Source organism: Equus asinus, chromosome 1 (assembly GCF_041296235.1).
Source record: "Equus asinus isolate D_3611 breed Donkey chromosome 1, EquAss-T2T_v2, whole genome shotgun sequence".
Taxonomy (NCBI): Eukaryota; Metazoa; Chordata; class Mammalia; order Perissodactyla; family Equidae; genus Equus; species Equus asinus.
The window spans coordinates 163,746,317-163,766,070 of NC_091790.1; the positions used below are offsets into that span (position 1 = coordinate 163,746,317).

The following is a 19,754-nucleotide window of genomic DNA, read 5'->3' on the forward strand; positions in this document are numbered from 1 at the left end:
CCCAGCCAGCCCCTACTTCCCTCTCCCCAGTCACACATCTGATTTTTCCCCATTTGGCTTTTCCTCACTCTTTCTCTAATTTGCCTCAAATTGATTGATTCAACATATGATTGCTATGATTAAAATATGTCACACATTTCCAATATCCATGGCAGGATTTTTTTCTGTATGTGTAATTCTGTCTATTTGAATATTGATGTGGTTGCATAAAATATTCCTATTCATTACAGCTCAATAGTTCAAAGGACTATTTGGAGTTAATTTTTCATACCATTCTCAATAACTAAATAACCTTATAGATTTTCTTGTAGCTTTACCAATGTATAGTTTATCTTATCTGGGAACGAAAAGCTTTTCATTTTATTTTATTTTGAAATTCACTGGCCCAGCAGGTGGATCTTTGATGTCGTTTTTTTAGGTGCAGATGATTCCCAGAGAGTTTGAAGAATGTTGAGTGTTTGTTATTCCTTTGTTAAAATGCAAAAAGTGAAGCTGTGCTGTGGAAAGGCCTGTGCAGTGAGTGACATGAGCCTACAGAATGGCAACAGGCTGAGAGTGAATTGATGTAGCCATTTCTCCACATCTCACTTTTGTCTCCTTCTTTGTTTCAGCCACCCAGTGTAAGCATGGTGCTGTGTATGATACCTGTGGTCCAGGATGTGCCAAGACCTGTGACAACTGGAATGAGATTGGTCCATGCAATAAGCCGTGTGTCGCAGGTTGCCACTGTCCAGCAAACTTGGTCCTTCACAAGGGAAGATGCATCAAGCCAGTCCTTTGTCCTCAACGGTGACCATTGTTTCGCTTAAGACTTTGAAACCTAGTGTCCTTGACACGGAAGCGGAAGAGCCAATGAAGAACTGCAGTATTGGTGTGCTGATTCTGCAAATACACACACAGAGTATATATGTGTACATATATAGATATATAGATATATTCAGAAACATTTCATCATTTATATAAACTATAGGTGGATTATTATATGTATATTTTTTGCTATAAGACATGTATTGTTTCTAGGATGCTAATCTGTAAGCCATTGGATACATTGTATAAATAAACCAGGTATTTTTAATTTAATAAGGTAGCATGCAGACATATTGGATGGCTTTAATTTCACATACATTTGTCATTTTTAAGGAACTTTTCTAAGAAACATAAATTGCCTGCCTGCGTTAATTTTAGCTTTGAATCAGGATCTGCAGTTGAGTGGGAAATGTTTTTCTCTGGAGAAAGGCAAATTTATCTAGGGGCATTTCATGCTTCCAAAGAAAAGACTGTATGTCTGAGAGAGATGGCTGGTGATCGTTGACAGGCCCTAATGGTGCATGTAAAGCAAGGGATAGGTTGTAAGACTTTATTTGGTCGTGGTCTGATATTATTTCCAAAAATGATTGGCTAGTTGCCAAGAAATATAAATTTGTCACTAAAGCATAACCAAAGAATCTAATGATTTCTCGCCATCTTTGCATATTTTTTGAGCCTCCTAATTATATATGTGTGTATGATGTATGTGTCCACTTACATGTCACACCCTGAGATTAAGGAGTATTTGGGCGACGCTGGTTTTATTGAGCATGAGCAGATATTTGGAGAAACTGTTGCACAATATATGAAGAAGAAATATCTGTTTCTCTGAGTCTCGGAGCAATTTAGGATGGGCTGATCCAATGAGTTGATGTAAGCCATCTACGTTTTGTGACTATTCCATATATAAAACGAAAGCCTTTGATTATTTCTAGAAGATTCCTAGTCCAACACCATTTGGTGACTGTTAATATGTCATAATTGTTAGGCAGAAAGAAAGCCTTTACTGACTGGTTGATTTAACATCAGTCCAAACCAAAAAATGGTCTATATACTTGTTCTCATTTACTGATAGGTTACTATAGTCACCATGTGATTTTCCTGACTTTTGTTTTCAGCTGAATAAGTGAAAATGTCAACAAAACAAAACCCACTGATGTCTAAAAATAAAATGTTCTGCATTGTAGTAAATAAAGAGCTTAAGATGTAAAACAATGCATTTTCTGTTTCAAGATGTGCTGTGTTATACTTTATAAATAAGCTATATCAGCTTCAGGTTTGTCAATTTTTAACAGCTTTATTTAGATATATTTTATATGCCCTAAAATACTTTATTTTTATAAAGAGTATTATTGATAGACCACAGCAAACCCCCAAATTTTTGACAATCAGCATATCTCCATTGCTTGTTAAGACACTGGTGTTCCTTTTACATATATTCATGACAGCTAAAGGATTGATTTGGGCTTTTTACTGGGACATCTCTACTTGTTTGAGTAAACTGAGTAAAGTGCAGAGTGTAGCAGTGACTGGCTGGGGCATCAGGGAATGTGGTTGTTATCATTGTGCTTGGGTCCTAAACACCCCAGTATCTGGGATCCAAGGTAGCCAGGTCGTTGCCTCAGTGCTGCACTTGGAAAGAGAGCTTTGATTTAGGAGACTTGGGTTCCAGGTGTAGTTTGTGACCTTGCCAACATTGTTTAAGCATTTGGGGCCACGCTTTTGCTTATCTGTATCACAAAGAAGCTGTGTAGTATATGGGCAGGGTTAAGAATCTGGAGACCTAGACACCCTGGCACTAGTGAGATCTTTTGCACAGTAATCTGAGACACTTATAGTTTTCAACACTTTCACACTTGTAATCTCATTTATTCCCACCCCCCCCCCCCCGAAAGAAAGGATAGAGCAAATCAGTTGACCTTCCCTGGTTGGTTTGTTTTTGATTCTTTTAGATTATCTTTAAATTCCTTCCCAGTTCACTCTGGGTTTTCTGTCTATGAAAGAGGGATACAGAAGGGAAAATTGTGGATGGATGTTTACTGGTCATGATTCATCCAAAGACTGAGTAACTCTACCCAATAAGGCTAAATAGCCTCTTTCCCAACATATTTAATCATGGCCAACCATGGTGGATGAACGATGATGAAGGCTCTTCTTCATGGACCAGTTCCATCAATTTGGGCGGCTTGATTACAAGTTTGCATGACTTGCCTTATCCAGGGTTTAGTTTAACCTTTGTACGTTTTTCATTCCTCATCCTAGAAGAAAGAGAAGGCAGGGAGGACAGAGGGTGATTCAGTCCTACTAATCCATACAGGCAGCTGTCTGATGGGGGTGGCTGGGGAAATCAGCTGTCAGCTTGCATTTTCTGTTTTTGGCCATGGGCTATGCTGAGCAATGATTTTGTCTAATGATTGATCATAATGGAGATTACCCAAGTGCTTCAATGATAGTGGGCCCACTTTATTCACTTGGGATATTTTTATTGGGCTCTCAAAGCCAAACTCCTGCAGAATTAGAGGACTTGAAATGAAAATGTTCTGCTTCTCTCTTTAATGTACATAACCCAGGTTAGAAATTAGTGTTGGTCTCCAGGTATATATGAAATTAAAAGATAGGTTAATCTTGCTCTAACTACATGTATAGAATCCCTATTTTTGCTTATGCTTTTAGCTACAAATATTGAATTTGGTGAAGGACAAATACCTTTGATGAAGAGTGAGCAAAATCGTGGTCCCAATTGCACATAGTTGGTGCTTAATAACAGCAGGTTCTTTCCCATCTCCCTGTGAAAATAGGAATGTTTGAAGATCCTGAACTAAAACTTTTGAACTAGGAAGAAAAATGAATCGTTGACATTGACAACAGCAATTATTCATTAAAAGGGTAGCACATTGAGAATCAGGTGAAAAGTGTCCTCTTATTAACTCATTGAATGTTTCCTGAGCATCTGACCACCAGCCTGTAAAAGGGCACTTCTGGAGCCAGCCCCGAAGGTCTAGTGGTTAAAGTTCCATGCTCTCTGCCTTGGCAGCTGGAGTTCATTCCCCAGTTGCAGAACCACACCACCCATCTGTCAGTTGCTGTGCTGTGGTGGGGGCTCACATAGAAGAACCAGAAAGACTTACAACCATGTGCTGGGGCTTTGGGGAGAAGAAGAAGAGGGAAAAAAAGGTAAAGTTTCATAGATTAAAAAAAAAGGGCACCTCTCAAAATGAAAAGGACTCAGTGGTTGACTTCCCCTCAGCTTTCATTCAACACAGATAAACATTTCGACTGGAAAACTGTTTCTTATTAAGAAATATTTCAGACTACAAAAAGGTATAGAGAATAATATTGTAAATTCCCATGAATACCTTACCTTAATTAAGAGAAATAATCTCATAGATAGTCAATAAATTTTTCTTGCACGAATAAAATCAAATCAAGTCTCATGGTTGCAACAACTGTGTGGAGTTTTTCCTTGTTGAGTTTCTGTTCACTTTTCTGCTTTTTGTCACTCACGTTTGTCTGGATCTGACAGTTATCAAGGATGTGAGCTGGGAAAATGAGAATGCCTTAGGGGACAGGCATCAAGACATTTTAATTAGCTATCTCCTCCAAACATAACCCTCTGGAGCAGCAAAAATTGTCTCCAATTCTAAATCATGAAGTACTAGCTTTTTCAGAATCCAGGATTTTAATTCTGAAAAATGACACTGTTCAAGTAGCCAAGAATGAATAAACAGGGAAAAGAAAGTAATGCTGGTGATTATGCAGACTCTGAATTAAGAATCCGGACATTTAGTCCTGTAAGGGGACCTTTCGGGCTTTAGAGCCATGTTGCTACATTGGGTTTAATTACATCAATTGAATGACAAACACTTAACGTGAGATCCATCTTTACCGTGGTTCCCTTTCAGATTAATTTTGAGCAAGCCCACTTTGAAAAGATTAATGTCAGGGAGAAGGGTGGGAAAGCTAAGTAGAGAGATGAGCCTTGGAGGATCATTCAGAGTGAGGCTGGCGAAGCAAAGTGGGAGGGGTGTTCCAGGTAGAGGGAGTTCAGAGCACCAAGGCAGCAAACGGTTCTGCACCTGTGGCTGTGCCCTAAGGGGTATGGCATGAAGGGAGATGGTATAGCCCAGGTGTGTAGGGCCCCATGGTCATGCTAAGGAGCCTGGATTTTAGTCCTTAGGGTGGTAATTCCCAAAGCATTTATGTTATAGTACCTTCAGAAAATAAAATTTGTGTGTGTACCGGGGTAAATAGACAGGGCTGCCTGCAGCTGGAGATCGCATCTAGGGACAACTTAGGTCCCATCCAACTGCTCCAAGAGTGGAAGGGATGCCAGTAGCCCTGCCACCCATTCCCCACACAGCTTTCAGTGGGCTGTGGCACCAGAGGGGAAGGTCTGCTCCAGGGCAGGTCCGGCTATGGGATGGTGTTAAGCAATGGAGTGAAGTGACCAGAGCTTTGTCTCAGTGAATGGAGTGGAGGTGGGATTTTCAGTCAAAAGAGCAAGTGAGAGGTCCTGGACATAGTCCAGGTGAGAAATGAGGAGCCTCAGAACTAGGAGGAAGAAGGTATAAAGGGGAGAACTCTGTGACAGATTGGGTGGCAGATAGGCAAGTTTCTGGCTTGAATGGTGGGTGGTGAAGGTGCCAGTCAGCCACATAAGGAATACTGGCAGGAGAGCAGATTTAGAGATATTTCTATAGTAAATCAAAATGTTTTCTTCAGGCTGCATTTGGTTCAGTTCAACAGACATCCTGAGCATTAGGATTCAGACATGCTCCTTCTTAAGACAGTACGGTCCAGGATGAATGATTTGTGGTAAACCAGAGGCATACATAGCTGGCTGCAGAGCCTCAGGAAGCTCAGTTTGGGGTTTTCTATTTGGAGGCATGTCAAGGAAGGCTTACCAGAGAGGATGACTCCTGAGAAGAGCCTTACTGGCTGAATGGGCTCTACCTATGCCAAGAGGTTGTGTGTGTGCGTGTGTGTGTGTGCGTGTGTGTGTGCGTGTGTGTGCATGTGTGTATCAGCAGGAATGGTGCAGTCTGGGAATTCAAGGCATGACTCCCTGTGGATAAGGAGAAAGAAAAGCAGGCAGCCTGGGGGTGCAGAAGGCAACAGGGTTTTGGTACTGCTGGGGTATAATGGACTCAGAGAACTTTTTTGAGCTGTGGCAATGTAGTTCACAACCCTGGCAGATCTTTTCAAGCATCCTTTGATTTCTAGTGGGGGGAGCACAGTAGGGTTTGAGGAAGGGTTGGCATTTGGTTATAAGCCCTCTTTGCTTCCACACCTGAGTGTGTTCCAGTTTCCTTGATGTGTCCTCTGAGCATCTAGAAAGGGAAGGAGGAGGGAAGAGGCTTCTAAGGAGACTGTTCCATCTGCCCTTCAGTGCTGTACAGTACGGCAAAGAGGCATCTTCAGACCCTCCAGGCATTGGTTGCTATAGCAGAACTGGTCCAAAGTAGATACATTTGAACACTGCTTTTGTTGACTTGGCTGTGGCCTGATGGCAGGACTGGGGGATGCTTAGGGTTCAAACAGCTGGACCTACTAGTGGCAGCTGGTCACACTTCCAGGTAAAAGGCCTGGAAACACAGCTCACCTAGAGTTCTGGTCAGAACAATTCTCTCATGTTTTACCCACTCAGTGTCATAACCCAGCTTATGCCTTAAAAACCGACATGAACTGCTTCTCTGCAAACTCCAACTGGAACTTGACTTCCTAAGTAATTCCTCTGAGGGCTTCTTTCAGCAGTGTAATTTTGGGCTTTAGGAAATGTTTGTGGTGATGAAAAAGTTTCACTTTGGCTCCGAGAGTGTAAATACCATTTGTTATATTGTCATTTTCACCATGTTCCTACATGTAATTTAAAGAATCAGATCCTGAACAGCTCCTTCTGGCTCGAGTGCTTAAACAGGCGTGACAGGGAGTGGAAGGCAGCAGGAAGCCTGACGGGATCCCCCCCCACGCTGAGCAGGCTACCCTGAGAGCCTCTGGTGGGATGCGTTCCTGCTGGAGCATGCTTCTGTGAAGAAGCTGATTCAAAGGATCCTCGTCACTCAGTATGAATTCCCATTGCCCTCTCGAAGACAGTTGGACCAGGGGGGCCTCTGTCTTACAAACCTCAGTTGCTCCCTTTACTTTCTTAGAACGAATTGGCTGAGACAGGAAATTGAAACGGCAAGAAGGAGAGAGGATTAAGAGATAGATTTATTCACAGCCACTACCACTGTTATCCAGCCCTGAAACTTCAGGGGGGACTTGGAACAACTGTTTGATCACACTGAAGAGTATTCTCCACTCTGTTTTATGTGATGACATTTGGGGAATATCTGTTTTCATAGTCAGAGCAGCTCAGCCTGAGCAATTTCATTTCCATGGTGGATCCACACAGCTATCTTGATTCTATAATTTTCTGAGATGCACTGGGGAGAATCCTTCTAGTGGTCTGTTCACAGGCTAGGCTACCCCACACAAAGGCCCTGGCAGGTGAATTTGGACCCTAACTCAGTTTTGGTTTGCCTGTTGAGACCCGCCCATAGTTCATGGCATGATTATCTTTCCCTTTCTTTGCTTTGCCATAGGCTCAAGCAACAGAATGGCTGGGTTGCTTTGACTGAAGGAGATAAAGATGGTGGCCAGAGGAGAGTCCCAGAGGAACTGGAATGTCTAGCTGATCTGGGAGCTCTTTGCTGTGCCCGAACTGTTCCTGAGGGTCTGAGTGGATCCATCACCTTCACTCTTTTGTTTGGGAATGGAGGAGGCAACAAGGGTAGCCTTTTTCCATATTAATTCTTTCTGAATTTACTACTTATTTCCTTTGGTTTTACTTTGAGGGGAAAAATGTTAAGGAATAATATGGTACACACAATTTAATTTTTTGTCTTAAAATATTCAGTAAAATAAAGACTGTTTTCAAATTTGGGGAATTCTATATTTCATTGGATTCAAGTTCTGCCTACGCTAATTTATGGAATGTTAAAGTTTTCGTATTTGGTTGATTTCAAATACATATATTTTGAGTGCAATTTTCCAAAGCGAAACTTGCTTTCCTTGAAATTGGTTCCATGATTTATTGTTCATATGGCTAGCTTATTCAGGCTATCTGTTTTGTGAGAGTAAGTGTATGGAAATGTTTGCCTAAATAATGTATATGCATATTATTTTTTTCACATAACAACACTTATTATCTTTATATCAGTAGTGCATGCAACTTCACTTGTTTCCGCTCCTCCGAGCATAGGCACACAATCCTTTTTACCATGAAAGAAGAGGCCCAGTAGAAGACAGGGAGAGATTGTGAGGCAAACAGCAAAGATGCAGTAGATAGAACCATGTGTGTCTTTTTGCGGCACAACCCAGGGAGGCTGCATCATGCCAGAGTGATGCAGACGTGGCTTTACCTACGTTGCCCTCAAAAAAAATGGAAGGAAATAAAATCAAGTTCTGAGATTCTCATTTTATGATCTGCATGGCCTGACCCACATTGTCTTCAGGAATGTGACTTTTATCACACATGGGAACCGAGTCCCCTTGTCTAATAGCATCCACCAAGCTCCATCTAAACCATGATCTGTCATCCAGATGTCTAGGCTGCTGGGGTAGGGGCAAACTTCCAGAGACTGGCCTTCCTATGGCGTAAGCTCCCTGGGTGTTCAGGAGTGTGTGGGCCTGGTCTGACGTGGTGCTTGGACCTGGAACGTCAGCAGGTGCTCCAGGTAGACCGCCGTAAGTCATGGGAATGGTGTGCATATGTCTGGGGAGGGGTTCCTTCCAGATGTCCAGTGAGCCTATAGGACTGGCTTCACTCTTTCTGCTCATGCTCCTTCTCTGGTAGAGAGAGGACAGGTTTCTCTCAGACCACAGGATCTCAGCCTTTCCAGCCAAATTTCCCAGCAGTTGGATTGGAACATGCAAGGCCAATGACAATTTTTCCACTAGGAGAAACAGATTACAGTGTAGCTTCCTGAGATTTCTCACCAGGAATTAAAACAAATTGTCATGTTGACTGTTAATTTGTGCCGTCCTCCCTTCAATATGTGCTCCCTGCCCTCACCTTCTGTTTTGTCCCTTTTACTTCTCTCCTCCTTTCCCTCTCCCTTCACATGCCTCTCTCTAGCATCACCCTGATCCCCATTCCAAACTGGCCTGCTCTCCTGGCATTATCTTTTATTCCAGTTCTTTCCTGGCACTTTCTGAAAGCATGGCTGTCCTGCTTCCTAATCCCACAAGAACCAATTTGTCAAAAGTAAATTTGAGTTGCTCTAAGGTCTAAGCATTATCAGTTTTAAGTACCATATTTTCATTATCTTATCTGAGTCTTCTGGCACAGAACATCTTTAAGTGGTAGTCTAGTTCTAACGTGTGCATTTCAGGCACTGTATCATATCAGAAAGGAAAATATCTAGAGGGCAGGTGGGCATTCTGTTGTCTCCACAATGTAGATGCAATGTAGGTATTACATAGTGGACTAGCATAGAAGAATGCTTCTGTTTGCCTTAGGCTCTTTGAAATGTTTTTTTGAGAATATTTGGTTATAGACCATTCTTTCTATTTTTCAGGTAGAATGTCTGTAATATCTGATGTTAAAAATTCATTGAAGAAAGAAAGTATTGTTCAATTTTTCTCCTCTCTCGTGCCCTCACCCACATCCCCCTTCTCATGAGGAGTGGCCTCAGCTATTTCCCTGTGGCAATATGAGTGAATTTAGCAAGGCTCTTCCTTCTAAGGGTCCTGGATGAAATTCTAGGGAAATGGCGTCAAAGTGCAATTCAGTACAATCAACTTTACTGCATATCTTAAAGATAATATAGTTTAATCAAACAGTTTTCTGCTCCAGGGATAATATAAAAAATCTATTTGCCATCCCTAGGCACGATGGCTTATCTTTCAAGCAAACTGCAAGTGAATTTTAGGTGTTGTCTGTGTTCTGTGTCAGGGACTGTGAAGTCTTCCCCCGACTCTGTAGGAAAGAGGGCCATGAGCTACCAGCAAGGTCCTCACAAGAAAGGACCAGTTTTATCTGCCCTCTTGGACCTTGCTGGTGCGATGACTACATGGCTACCCAAGATCATCCTTTTATCATCAAAAAGGACATTCTAAAAAACAAGGCACACACACAAATGACAACAGAAATTCACTATGCCTTTGAGAGCCTTTTGGATAGAATTTTATGTTCCATTTGACCTTTTGTTTGATACAGAAATTCCCGAACATAAAACCGTAGTGAACCAGCTCAAGCTGCTTGTCAAATTGCAGAGCGGAAACCTCAGCTTGCTACAAATTGGTCTAATTAAGCCTTATTAAAATTGGTACCCTGGGGTGAATTTTTATCCCTTGAACAAAGTATGACATTGCACGTTTCCACATATAATGCAGGCAAGTCTGATGCTTTTATGGGTGAATTTTTCAAATGAGGATACCAAATGTGCCAGGAACAGCATCCCTGAAGCACATGGGGGTGTATAACTGCTCCGTAATTGCAGTTTTCATTTGGGTAAATTAAATGGAAATGAAAACAAAAGCCGCATCCTGCCTCTGCAGCATTTCAGAAATCTGGGTTCCAGCTGGGGGTGGGGACCGGGGGCTGTCAGAGGTGCTCTGGGGACAGAGTTGCTCATCCTCTCCCCAACGACCACTCATCTCATTTTTCTTTTCTCCTTCCCTGGAACCTCAGGGGAGATCTTAACAGAGGGAAAAGGTTCCCATCAGACAATGTCCCTCTGCAGAGATGGCCATGCTGACTTACAACAACAAACTTTCATTCTAAAGAGACTGCTCGTTTGCTGTGAGGACACAGTATCTGCCGGAGCTAGAATCAAATGAGGAGTGCATGGAAGACCTGTCATCACAACACAGGACATGCTGCTGTTTGCTCCTCCCACCAGTCATTTCATCCTCTTCAGCTTCTCTTCAGGGCCAGGAAAAGATTCATCTGCCAAGGAAACAGTGGGAGATGGAGACTCATTGCATTGGTGGAGTCTGTGAACGTGGGAGCACCTGCCATACCCTGACACAGGGAGCACTGACGGCAAATAGCCTAGTTTCTTCTGCACTCTGTGTTCTGAATTCCAGACTCGAATCATCCAACTGCCTCCTTGCTCTCTCCTCTTGGAGGTCTAATGGGCAACTCAAAGTTTTATATGTCTTACCTAAGCTAAGCTCTTCAGATCCACCTTCCACCCAAACTCTCCCCTCTTGCAGTCTCCTACATTTCAGTAAATGGAAGATGCTTCTATTTACAGAGCCTCAAACAAGAGCTCGCCTGGAGGAAGTTTATTTGGGAAAGAGATCCTAGGGAACAATAGTGAGGGACTGGGAAGAGTAAAATGGAAAGAGAGAAATCTGCTCCATGAGAGTTTGATTGAGCTGGTTACTGCTGTGGGCTCAGTTCCAGCAGGCACTCTCTAAGGAGGTGTGCATGTTATCTACCTGTTCCTACCCACCATTGGTCAAAAGTTGCCCCCGAGGTGTGAATTTCCTGGGTCTTCCAGGCTTCCACAGGTACCCAAACACCCTGGGGCAGAAGGCAAGAGATACAAAGTGCAGTGAGGCCAAGTTGCTGCCTGACTACACTCACGGCAGCTTGTTGCCACAGCAACTGCTGGAACAAAATGGTGGGTGGAGAGGTTATAAGAGGGAGCAATACTTGGGAGTCATCCTTGACTCCATATTTTCTCTTCACCTTGTATTCCACGCATCAGTAATTTCTATTGAGTCTACTTTTTTTTAATTGAGTTATTGATAGGTTACAATCTTGTGAAATTTCAATTGTACACTAATGTTTGTCAGTCATGTTGTAGGTGCACCACTTCACCCTTTGTGCCCACCCCCCACCCCACCTTTCTCCTGGTATCCACTAAACTGTTCTTAGTCCATAATTTTAAATTCCTCATATGAGTGGAGTCATACACAGATTATCTTTCTCTCGCTGGCTTATTTCACTTAACATAATTCTCTCAAGGTCCATCCATGTTATTGCAAATGGAATGATTTTGTTCTGTTTTGCAGCTGAGTAGTATTGCATTGTATATATGTACCACATCTTCTTTATCCATTTGTCTGTTGCTGGACACTTAGGTTGCTTCCACGTCTTGGCTATTGTAAACAGTGCTGCAATAAACATTGGGGTGCATAGGACTTTTGGGATTGCTGACTTCAAGCTCTTTGGATAAATACCCAGTAGTGGGATGGCTGGATCGTATGGTACTTCTATTTTTAATTTTTTGAGGAATCTCCATACTGTTTTCCATAGTGGCTGCACCAGTTTGCATTCCCACCAGCAGTGTACGAGGGTTCCTTTTTATCCACAACCTCTCCAACATTTGTTGCTATTAGTTTTAGATATTTTTGTCATTCTAACGGGTGTAAGGTGATATCTTAGTGTAGTTTTGATTTGCATTTCCCTGATGATCAGCGATGATGAGCATCTTTTCATGTGCCCATTGGCCATCAGTATATCTTCTTTGGAGAAATGTCTGTTCATGTCTCCAGCCCATTTTTTGATTGGGTTGTTTGATGTTTTGTTGTTGAGTTGTGAGAGTTCTTTATATATTACGGATATTAAGCCTTTGTCAGATATATGACTTGCAAATATTTTTTCCCAGTTAGTGGGTTGTTTTTTTGTTTCAATCTTGTTTTCATTTGCCTTGAAGAAGCTCTTTAATCTGATGAAGTCCCATTTGTTTATTCGTTCTATAGTTTCCCTTCTCTGAGAAGGCATGGTGTCCGAAAAGATCCTTTTAATACTGATGTCAAAGAGTGTACTGCCTACGTTTTCTTCCAGAAGCCTTATGGTTTCAGGTCTCACCTTTAGGTCTTTAATCCATTTTGAGTTTATTTTGGTGAATGGTGAAAAAGAATGGTCAATTTTCATTCTTTTACATGTGGCTTTCCAGTTTTCCCAGCACCATTTGTTGAAAAGACTTTCTTTTCTCCATTGTATGCCCTCAGCTCCTTTGTCAAAGATAAGCTGTCCATAGATGTGTGGTTTTATTTCTGGGCTTTCAATTCTGTTCCATTGATCTGTGCACCTGTTTTTGTACCAGTACCATGCTGTTTTGATTACTGTAGCTTTGTAGTATGTTTTGAAGTCAGGGATTGTGATGCTTCCCGTTTTGTTCTTTTTTCTCAGGATTGCTTTAGAAATTCGGGGTCTTTTGTTGCCCCATATGAATTTTAGGATTCTTTGTTCTAATTCTGTCATTGGGATTCTGATTGGGATGGCGTTGAATCTGTAGATTGCTTTAGGTAGAACGGACATTTTAACTATGTTTATTCTTCCAATCCATGTACATGGAATGTCTTTCCATCTCCTTATGTTGTCATCCAATTCTCTCAGAAAGGCCTTGTAATTTTCATTATATAAGTCCTTCACTTCCTTAGTTAAGTTTACCCCAAGGTATTTTATTCTTTTTGTTGCGATTGTGAATGGTATTGTATTCTTGAGTTCTTTTTCTGTTGGTTCATTACTGGAGTATAGAAATGCTACTGATTTGTGCAAATTGATTTTATACCCTGCAACTTTGCTGTAGTTGTTGATTACTTCTAACAGTTTTCCAATGGATTCTTTGGGGTTTTCTATATATAAGATCATGTCGTCTGCAAACAGCGAGAGTTTCACTTCTTCCCTCCCTATTTGGATTCCTTTTTCTTGCCTGATTGCTCTGGCCAGGACCTTCAGTACTATGTTAAATAAGAGTGGTGATAGAGGGCATCCTTGTCTCGTTCCTGTTTTCAGGGGGATGGGGTTCAGTTTTTGCCCATTGAGTATGATTTTGGGTATGGGTTTGTCATATATGGCCTTTATTATGTTGAGGTAGTTTCCTTCTATGCCCATTTTGTTCAGAGTTTTTATCATAAATGCTGTTGGATCTTGTCAAATGCCTTCTCTGCATCTATTGAGATGATCATGTGGTTTTTATTCCTCAGTTTGTTGATGTGGTGTATCACGTTGATTGATTTGCGGATGTTGAACCATCCCTGTGTCCCTGGTATGAATCCCACCTGATCCTGATGTATGATTCTTTTGATGAATTGCTGAATTCTGGTTGCCAAAATTTTGTTTAGAATTTTTGCATCTATGTTCATCAGTGATATTGGCCTGTAGTTCTCTTTTTTCGCGGTGTCCTTGTCAGGTTTTGGTATCAGTGTGATGTTGGCCTCATAGAATGTGTTAGGAAGTGTTCCATCTTCCCTAATTTTTTGGAATAGCTTGAAAAGGATAGGTATTAAATCCTCTCTGAAAGTTTGGTAGAATTCCCCAGGAAAGCCATCTGGTCCTGGGGTTTTATTCTTTGGGATGTTTTTGATTGCTGTTTCAATCTCTTTCCTTGTGATTGGTCTGTTCAAATTGTCTGCCTCTTCTTGAGTGAGCTTTGGGAGATTGTAGGAGTCCAAGAATTTATCCATTTCCTCTAGGTTATCCATTCTGTTGGCATATAGTTTTTTGTAGTATTCTCTTATAATCTGTTGTATTTCTGCAGAGTCTGTTGTTATTTCTCCTCGCTCATTTCTGATTTTGTTTATTTGAGCTTTCTCCCTTTTTTCTTTGTAAGTCTGGCTAGTGGTTTGTCAATTTTATTTATCTTCTGAAAAAACCAGCTTTTTGTCTCATTGATCCTTTCTACTGCCTTTTCGTTTCAATAGTATTTATTTCTGCTCTGATTTTTATTATTTCTCTCCTTCTGCTGACTTTGGGCTTCATTTGTTCTTTTTTCTCTAGTTCACTTAGGTGTGCTTTAAGGTTGCTTATTTGGGATTTTTCTTGTTTGTTAAGATGTGCCTGTATTGCGATGAATTTTCCTCTTAATACAGCTTTTGCTGTATCCCATATGAGTTGGTATGGCATGCTATCATTTTCATTTGTTTCCAGGTTTTTTTTTATTTCTTCTTTAATTTCTTCAATGATCCATTGCTTGTTCAGTAGTGTGTTGTTTAGTCTCCACATCTTTGTGCCTTTCTCAGCTTTTTTCTTGTAATTAATTTCTAGCCTTATAGCACTATGATCTGAGAAGATGCTTGTTATTATTTCAATTTTTTAAATTTGTAGAGGTTTGCCTTGTTTCCCAACATATGGTCTATCCTAGAGAATGTTCCATGTGCACTTGAGAAGAATGTATATTCAGCTCTTTCAGGGTGGAGTGATCTATATATGTCTATTAAGTCCAATTGTTTTAGTTTTTCATTTAGCTCCACTATTTCCTTGTTGATTTTCTGTCTGGATGATCTGTCCATTGATGTGAGTTGGGTGTTGAGGTCCCCTACTATTATTGTGTTGTTTTTAGCATCTTCCTTTAGGTCTGTTAATAGTTGCTTTATGAATCTTGGTGCTCCTGTGTTGGGTGCATAGATATTTATAAGCGTTATTTCTTCTTGATGAAGTGTCCCTTTGATCATTATATATTGTCCCTCTGTGTCTCTCGTTACCTGTCTTATTTTGAAATCCACTTGGTCTGATATGAGAATTGCAACACCTGCCTTTTTTTCCTTGCTATTTGCTTGAAGTATTGTCCTCCACCCCTTCCCTCTGAGCCTGTGTTTGTCCTTGGGACTGAGGTGTGTTTCCTGGAGGCAACAAATTGTTGGATCGTGTTCTTCATCCATTTTGCCACTCTGTGTCTTTTTATTGGAGAGTTCAATCCGTTCATATTGAGAGTGATTATTGATGCATGTGGACTTAGTGCTGTTAATCTGTTGCTCATTATCTTGTTTTCCTGTGTTTCTTTTCCTGTGTGCTTTAGACTACCCATTTAATACTGCAATTTCTTATGCTGGGTTTCTTAGATTTTTCCTTATTTATGATTTGTGACTCTGTTCTGTACTTTATTTTAGTGTCTGCCTTGAAGTTTGTATTTAGAATCTCGTGTATAATATAGTCTATTCTCTGGTGGTCTCTTACCTACTTGACCAATACTGATTTAGACCCTTTGCTCTTCCCCTCCTAAATAATTATTTTCATTTTTTATTCCAACTCGTCTTATTCATTTGTAGTTAGAGTGCTAAGATCGTCCTTGTTTTGGTAGTTTCCTTACCTTTACCCTAATGCTATAATTGAATATTTGCTATCCTGTTCTGGTTCTATCCATCGGTCTCCCTAGTCTGTGGATTGTGTCCCCTTTCTCCCTTTTTTCTTTTTTCAAGTATGAGAGCCTTCTTGAGGATTTCTTGTAATGGAGGGCTTTTAGTTACAAATTCCCTTAACTTTTGTTTGTCTGGAAAAGATTTAATTTCTCCCTCATATCTGAAGGAATTTCTTGCTGGATAGAGTATTCTTGGCTGAAGGTTTTTATCCTTTAAAGCTTTGAATATATCACTCCATTCTCTCCTAGCTTGTAGGGTTTCTGTAGAGAAATCTGCTGACAGTCTGATAGGGGCTCCTTTATAGGTTATTCTCTTTTTTTTCCTTACTTCCCTGAGTATTCTCTCCTTATCATTCCTATTTGCCAACTTTACTACTATGTGCCTTGGGGTAGCTCTTTTTACATTGACAAATCTAGGAGATCTAAAACCCTCCTCTACACACATTTCTCCGTTGATCCCTAGATTTGGGAAGTTCTCTTCAATAATTTCGTTAAGCACACTTTCTGCTCCATTTTCCTTTTCCATATTCTCGGGAATTCCTATGATCCTTATGTTCTTACTCCTCATTGAATCCATTATCTCTCGGAGATTTTCCTCATTTTTTTCATTCTTAGTTCTCTTTCTTCCTCTGTCTGGCACCATTCAACCTGTCTGTCCTCGATTATGCTAATTTTCTCCTCTATGTTGTCTACACGGGCATTCAGGGAATCCGTATTCTGTTTTATCTGGTCCATTGTGTTTTTCATCTCAAGTAATTCTGTTTGATTCTTCTTTATGATTTCAATCTCTTTTGTGAAGTAACTCCAGAACTCAGCTTGTTTCTCTATCTTTCTCTCTACCTCATTGAGTTTTTTGATTATAGCTCCTCTGAATTCATTATCACTTAGTTTACCTAATTCCAAGTCCTCAGGACTTAATTCTGTGTTTTTATTGTTTTCCTTCTGGTCTGGGGCTTTTATAAATTGCTGGATGGTAGAGGAGCGGTTTTTTCTCATGGTGGTAGAATTCAGTTGCAGTTACAGCCTGTCGCCACTAGATGGGGGTCGAGAGTGGCGTGTTATGAGCTCTCCGCCTTGGGGCAAGATGGCTGCGCCCACTGGCTTTGCTGGGGGGGAGGGGCTGTTACTCACACGCGCAGGTCTGGGTTCAGATCAGTTCTGTTCTCTGGTCTCCCAAGGCCCTTGATTTATGGGGTCCCCGCGGACGGAAGCTTTCCCCCCCCCGTCAGTGGGTCTCCACTGAATCAGTGGCAGGAGTCCTGGATGATCCCCCGGTCGCACGGCCCCTCCCCTGCTCCCTCCCGACCCGCGCCACAGCGATCGCAGACTCTAGGGGAGGGAGCGATGTTCTCTCCTACCGTTCCAGCGCCTCCGAAGGTGTAAGCAAAGTTTATGATCTCCGCCTTCTTGGTATTGTAGGTCTCTAACGAGCTGGCATTATCTTTGTTCTCTGAAATTCAGTTCTTCCAATCTTTTGTTGTATTTTGGAGGGAAGAGAATCCCGGGTCAGCTCACCCCGCAATTTTGCTCCGCCCCCTCTCTATCTGCCTATTGAGTCTACTTTTAAAGTATATTCCAAATCTGACCATCTCTCACCATCCCCATGGCTACCGCCATGGTGCAAACTCTCAGCATCTCTGATCTAGACTATTGTAATGGTTTGCTGATAGAGCTCCCGCTCTCACCCTTGCTTCCATTCCCTCTCCCTTACCATGCAGGACACACACAGCAGGAAGCAGCCAGGGTAAACCTTTAAAAACTCATATCATAGCATGTCCTGCCTCCTTTCGAAACCCAATGATACTCATCTCAACTGGAATAGAATCCCAAATCCTTTCTAAGATCTACAAAAGTCTGTATGTTTTGGCCTTTTGCTCCCTTTCTGACCTCATCTTGTACTTTTCTCCTCCTCTTTCACTCTGCTCCTGACACTTGTCTCCGTGGTCTCTGCTGTCGCCAAATTGCCAGACGTGTTCCCACTTCAAGGTTTTGCGCTTTCTGATCCCTCTTCCCAGAATGCTATTACTTTAGTTACTTGCAGGTTTCACTCCCTCATCTCATTCAAGTCTCTGCATAAATATCACCTCATCAAAAGTGTTTTTCTGATCATCTTATCTAAAATAGTACCTTTTTCGCCAACAATCTATTTTCTTTTCTTCATTTCTCTCCTTATCTAAAATGTTATAGATATAGTCCCTTGCTTTTGCCTTCCCCATCCTCAATTAAATGTTAGTTTATGTAAGCAAGGGCTTTGTCTTCTTTACTGACATGCCTCTATCACCTAGAACATCCCAGGCACATTGTAGACAAAATTGTGCTCAATGAGGATCCTCCAGAGGGCCAGGTGGCAAACCAATCTAATCAGATACTCTCTTTTGTGCATACACAGAGAAGGTGACAGTGCAAAGGTAGAAGTTCCCAGAGCTTGATGTATCCTGAAGGATGCTGCACTTTTGGCCTGGTTCTACATTTTTCATGTTGTGATGTGCTGAGGCCAGGATGGCAGCATAACTAAGAAGAAGATGCTAGTCATGGCCACCTCTAATCTGGGTAACTTTACCAAGATCCTCAACATCACTTGGGAGAACCTGAGCACACGTGTCTCTTCCTCTGGTACTCCAAGAATCTGACAAATGGAGCCATGTTGTCAATGTAAGCCTTTTAGAGAGATCCCACCACCAAGCTCCTCTTAGCACAAATATGAAATTTCTTCTTTGAGATCAACATATCTGCTTTTCCATGACTGTAATAAATCTCAACCTAAGAGAGGATAGAGGTAAAATTGTGATCAGAGTACTGATTTTAGATTCATATTTTTGAACAGAGCCACACTGTCAGGCAAGGAAGGAGGAAGGCAAGTAGGTGCCTTGGTGTTGGGTTGGGGAAATAACTGGTGAGAAATGTACACAGTCTTCTTCATTCTTTACTAATTGTCTAGGACTGCTGTCACACTATAAGGACAGAATTGAGTACTTGTGACAGAGACAGTAAGCCCACAAAGACTAAAATATTTACTATCTGAACCTTCACAGAGAAAGTTTGCCAACCCCTGGCCTAGTGGGAAGAGCCACGTAGTGGAAACCCGATTAATCAGGATTCTGGTCCTTGCTGTATAATTGGGTATTTATGTGAGCAACTGGTCTACCCTCAGTGGGTCTCAGCTTTTTAATCTTTTACGTGGTGTACACTTTGGCTTAATTTTACACATATGTATGTCATTCATTAGCCTAAAGAAGGTAGTCTATACAAATTGGTTAAACAGCAACAGAAAAATAAATTAAAATGCCATGGAAGTATACTCTGTGCTCCGTCAGTTGCACAGGGTTGTGGTGACAATCAAATGAAATAAGAACTGGGAAACTCCTGAAACCTGAAATCCTCTCCAGTGGTCATCGGAGCTAAAGCCCAGACTAGACGGCTGCTGTGCGCCCACAGCTGCACCTCGGGCTTTGGGGAGAGGCAATGGCTCCATAGGCGACCCTTCTCTGACTTGGGAAATTGAAGTAGCGCCTAGAGCTGCCCCTTAGAACTCTTCCTGTGCTTAAAAGAGGGGACTTTCAAATGATTCCAAACTAAGCATGTAACAGGGAGGACAATGAAATTGGAGTGGGGTAGAGGTGGCAGGGACCACCTGAAGTGCATTTACCCTCCCAGTAAGACTGTCCTGAGGGTCTAGTCTCTTGTGATGTTTTGTTGTTATTGTTTAGTCATGTCCATCCTTTTTCTGTATCTAAAACTTGGAAGAGTCTTTGTTTTTTGTTTTGTTTTGTTTCTCCTACTCAAAGCACCCCTGCCTAATCCTGATGGTGTTAGTGGGGGCTCCTGTAGCCAGTGCCAAAAGGGTGGAATTTGCAGATAGAGAAAGCT

The 19,754-nt window shown here is 41.6% G+C and overlaps 1 protein-coding gene across 8 annotated transcripts in view; it reads left to right on the top strand.

Moving 5' to 3' along the window:
• The window catches only part of BMPER (BMP binding endothelial regulator), a 236,397-nt gene extending 232,178 nt beyond the window's left edge, over positions 1-4,219 (top strand). For 6 of the 8 annotated variants that reach the window (XM_070511687.1, XM_070511712.1, XM_014838756.3 and 3 more), the window contains one exon: positions 612-3,995. In XM_070511687.1, the coding sequence (XP_070367788.1) occupies positions 612-793 (182 nt within the window). In that variant the 3' untranslated portion in view covers positions 794-3,995. Of the gene's footprint in view, positions 1-611 lie in introns of all 8 variants that reach the window. The other 2 variants (XM_070511719.1, XM_070511714.1) reach the window with 1 other exon arrangement.
• The last annotated feature ends 15,535 nt before the right edge of the window (positions 4,220-19,754 follow it).